Source organism: Grampus griseus, assembly GCF_964374135.1.
Source record: "Grampus griseus genome assembly, chromosome: 10".
Taxonomy (NCBI): domain Eukaryota; kingdom Metazoa; phylum Chordata; class Mammalia; order Artiodactyla; family Delphinidae; genus Grampus; species Grampus griseus.
This window is the reverse complement of record NC_139004.1, coordinates 10,872,793-10,877,484: the sequence shown is the minus strand read 5'-3', so window position 1 is coordinate 10,877,484 and position 4,692 is coordinate 10,872,793. Positions and strand designations below refer to the sequence as shown.

Genomic DNA, 4,692 nt, shown 5'->3' with positions numbered 1-4,692 from the left:
TCCTGGCTTCTGAAAAAAATCATAATCCAATCAAGGATCAGATGTCACACTTAATTGTTATATCTCTTCAGCCTCTTTAATCTAGAGCCATTCACTGGACTTTTTTGTCTTTTATGGCATTGGCATTTCTGAGGAATCTAGGCCATTTTTTTGTCTGTTGTATCTCAATTTGGATTTGTCTGATTCTTTCCTCATGATTAGATTCAAGTTTAACATTTCTGACAGAAATACTACACAAGTGTGTGGCTTTCTCACTACGTCACATCAGGAGACGACGTCAGTTTACCCCATTTGGTTAAGGCGGTGCCTGCCACCTTCCCCTTGGTATTAATAAGTCACCTGTGGTGTCACATTTGAGACTGTGAACGTCCTGTTCTCTGGACAGTTTCTCACCCAGTGATTTTAGCATCCACTGATGATTCTCTTATTATTCCACAATGGGCACGCCACAGTCAACAAGATGAACAGAGAAGATAACTGGTCCAGGGAAAAATTGCCAGAGTATAATGGGGGCTTTATAGCCGGTAGTTAGTCCCACTTAGTAGAAGAGACCATAACCTTTGATATAAATGCACATTTCTCTGACAACTGTTAGCTGAATGACACTGGGTAAAATTCTTTAAACCTAATACTCTGTAAAATGGGAATTATAATTTCCATATCCCGAGGTTCATTTGTGGATTGAATACAAAGGGACCGGATGATGATAAGGGTGATGATGAGGACGATGATGACAGATGCAGTATCACAGGATCAAGAGGATTAAATTATCAACTAACTTAGTGGCAGTTAGAGAAAGAAAGAATGAAATGGACACAAGAGGCAGGATGTAGGGAAAAGGCCTTGCTTCACAACTGATCAGATATGAGAAACGAAAGACACAGGGAAGCACAATGATTAAATATTGGTTGAATGCTGCCTATGTGCCAGTCATTCTCCAACTGGTACATTTAATCAAAGAGTGATGATGACTTTCAGATTTATGGAAATTATGGCCTTACCTCCTGGGTTTGGACGAATTACGAAGGGCAGAAGTCAGGAGAAGGAGATGAAGAGTTTGATCTTCTTCGTATGCCACCTGAATTGGTGGTGATACATCTAGTCTGAAATGTAATGCAGAGCTGGTCATCATCAACATTGGACTGTTTGCATAACAATCTCCTGAGAAACTTATTAAAATTGTAAATTTCTAAGGTAAGCTAACCCTTCAGAGATTCTGATTCTATATGTCTGGGGTGAGGTTTTAGCCCACCGTCAAGGTAGATAAAGTGTTACATGAGCCAAAGAAGTCAGCTCGGGGGTTGAAAGTCGATTTGAGTGTTATCAGATTATAGACAGTAATCGTATACTTGGGTGTGAGAGCATTGGCCTGAATCCTGGTTTATAACAAGAAGAATAAGGCAGCAAGGTCTTTTACAGATAAGTTGAGGCATTATGTGCACGTTCCTGAATTGACACAGGAGTAGCCAGAAAGTTCTGACGCCAACTCCGAGAGCTGCTCTTCAGATCCGTGCTGTCCCTAGGTGGCCGCTAGCCACACGTGATTCAACCAGAATTAGAGAAGCAAGAGTTGATGGACTTTTAAGACACACTTCTGAGTACTCAGGGTCATTAAACAACAACGACAACTTTTATTATGGAAAATATAAATTGAATTGAATTTACATTTAATTTTAAATGAATTATCTAGCCTATTGCAGGTGTTCAGTAACCATGTGTAGCTAGTAGCTGTTAGATAGGACAGCACAGATGTGGAACATTTCCGCCACTGCAGAAAGTTCTATGGGACAGCACTGCTGAGGAAGTGTTGATAGCTTGCCAAAAGCCCACTCATAGTACAAAGTAGTTGTCACCGGCCTCACTCTAGAGGCTAGGAAAGACAATATTTAGTGAATAAAGGACGATTTTAGTTGGTCTTCTTGCCCACTGAAGGCAAAAAGACTGTAACAGGCAAGGAGGTATTTGATGAAATGAAGAAATGGCATCCATGTATGTTCATTCCCCTTCTTTGGTGTGGGAAGGGCGAGACGGGAACTGAGCTTCTAAACTCTGTGGCCCCAGGAGCAAAAGCTCCCTATGACATCCTCAAGGGAGTGTTCTAGGATCCACTGTCGGATTCTACTCTCCTCCTGGCCTTCCCCTTCTCCAGGCAGCCCAATTGCCACGATGGTTGGCAGTGCCCAGGTGTGACGCCAGGTAGCTGCACTTCCCCTCTGTGTGCGCTCTGCTGGTCTCCTCTCAGTGTAGTTTGCACTTCTCGCCCTTGTGTGCTGCAGTAGTTAGGTGCTGTTTTGTCCCCTGGAGGAAGCCCATATTGTTCTGTTCCTACCAGAGGAAAAACAAATCAAGAGCAACAAGGAAAAATATGGAGTGTAAGCATGTGTTTCCAGGTCATCAACATGCAAGCAAACATGCATGAAAATGAGTGTTAATTTCCTTCGTGATTCAGTGTTTGCAAGACTATCAAGTCATTTCCCATAGGCAGCCCAACAACCATCACATGGTAATGAATTTCTATTACAGCCACGTATGATGGTTGAACCAGAAAACTAATGAGCAAAGAAATGAACAAAATAATAACAATGGTGATAACAGTAATGATGGTGTAATACTTAGCTGGCAAGGCATTTACGACTGGGGTCAATAGGGTAATGTAGTTATTTGGGGGCAGTGAGAACAGGTCTGATTTTCTCATTTTAACATTTGTGGTTTCTGCTGCCTTTACATTTTTAAAAAATAAAAATTCTCAATGAAAATAGACCCAGCCGAATGATCAAAATGGAAACAAGTTGTATGGATAGTAGTTTGTGCTTTTTTTATGTTCTTCTTACTAGGTTTTAGAGGTCTTTTAAATTTTCCGTGGACTGTTCTGCAGAAATTAAAACAGAAAAAGACTCTAGCTTTTTGGAATTTTTGTGTTCAGTGTTGAATTATATTCTTCATTACCAATTTTCTCATTCATACGTATGTATCTTTGGGCTTTGCTTTAGTTATCTATAAAACTCAGGGTGGACTTGTGCTTTAACATGGACTGAACCATTTGAAAACAAGACTGTTTTAAAGATAAATAGGTATTTCAAAAATTCATTTTATTCTCCTTTAGAAATCACTATTATTTTCTTCTCACTTTTTCTTTCTCTCAGTTATCATCAGATATATTTTAATATCAGATTGAAAGGAGAATTGATCTGGGGTTTTTTTGTTCTTTGTTTTTTGCGGTACGTGGGCCTCTCACTGTTGTGGCCTCTCCCGTTGCGGAGCACAGCCTCCGGACGTGCAGGCTCAGCGGCCATGGCTCATGGGCCTAGCCGCTCCGCGACATGTGGGATCTTCCCGGACCGGGGCACGAACCCGTGTCCCCTGCATCAGCAGGCGGACTCTCAACCACTGTGCCACCAGGGAAGCCCCTGATCTGGTTTTTACAAGGTAAAAGTACATGATGAATTTAAAACATCTAGAGAGCAGCCCAAGATGGCCGACTTGGAGGATTGGGTGTGGGATGAGGAGAAGGTATGCATAGCTGCTAAATTCATCACTCATGCACCCCCAGCGGAATTTAATGAAGTGTTCAACGATGTCCGGCTACTACTTAATAATGACGGTCTCCCCAGGGAAGGGGCAGCACATGTATATGCCCAGTATAACATGGGTCAATTCATGCCTGTGAAGATAGAAGGATATGAAGATCAGTTCTTAATTACAGAACATGGTGACCTGGGTAATAGCAGATTTTTAGATCCAAGAAACAAAATTTCCTTTAAGTTTGATCACTTACGGAGGGAAGCAAGTGACTCTCAGCCAGAGGAAGTAGATGGAGGTCTGAATTCTTGGAGAGAATCCTGTGACAGTGCTTTAAGGGCCTATGTGAAAGATCATTATTCCAATGGCTTCTGTACTGTTTATGCTAAAACTATAGATGGGCAACAGACCGTTATTGAAGAAATGGCATCCATGTATGCCATATGTATTGAAAACCACCAGTTTCAGCCTAAAAACTTCTGGAGTGGTCGTTGGAGATCAGAATGGAAGTTCACCATCACACCCTCTACAGCCCAAGTGGTTGGAGGACTTAAGATACAGGTTCACTGTTATGAAGATGGCAGTGTTCAGTTGGTTAGTCATAAAGATGTACAGGATTCAGTCACTGTTTTGAATGAAGTCCAAACTGCCAAGGAGTTTATTAAAATCATAGAGCATGCAGAAAATGAGTATCAGACAGCAATTAGTGAAAACTATCAAACAATCTCAGACACCACGTTCAAGGCCTTGTGCCAGCAACTTCCAGTTACCTGCACCAAAATCAACTGGAACAAGATACTCAGCTACAAGATTGGCAAAGAAATGCAGAATGCTTAAAGGCTGAATATAGGATTCTTCAGTACATGGAAAGAAAGGAGTCAATGTGTGGTCATATGATAAATAAGTGATTTATAAACAAGAGGGATACTTTTCTAGGGCTTTTAAAGTTAACAGGTTTTCTAGTCTCATGGAATACTGTTGAACTTATAGCATTGTCTAGATTCTTTTGTGTTTTCTGCCTTGTAATTTTCTGTTTTCACTATATCTACTTGTAAATCTTTTTTTTTTTTTTTTAATTCTACCACATTTAATGATGGAGAGAGATATCTATCCTGGAGTCATTTTTCTACTTAGAAAATTTTCCTAGCCATGAAGCCCTGTTACTGACACAGA

At 40.9% G+C, this 4,692-nt stretch overlaps 1 protein-coding gene across 2 annotated transcripts; it reads left to right on the top strand.

Moving 5' to 3' along the window:
* Positions 1-3,465: 3,465 nt before the first annotated feature.
* On the top strand, positions 3,466-4,356 carry LOC309828615 (F-actin-capping protein subunit alpha-1-like; the record flags this gene model as incomplete). 2 transcript variants are annotated; one of them, XM_082664062.1, is made up of 2 exons in its annotated part: positions 3,472-3,689; positions 3,897-4,356. In XM_082664062.1, the coding sequence occupies 2 exons, from the start codon at positions 3,472-3,474 to the stop codon at positions 4,354-4,356; spliced, it is 678 nt and encodes a 225-aa protein (XP_082520188.1). The 2 variants fall into 2 exon arrangements, with proteins under 2 accessions (XP_082520189.1, XP_082520188.1); XM_082664063.1 differs by having other exon boundaries at positions 3,466-4,356.
* Positions 4,357-4,692: the final 336 nt, after the last annotated feature.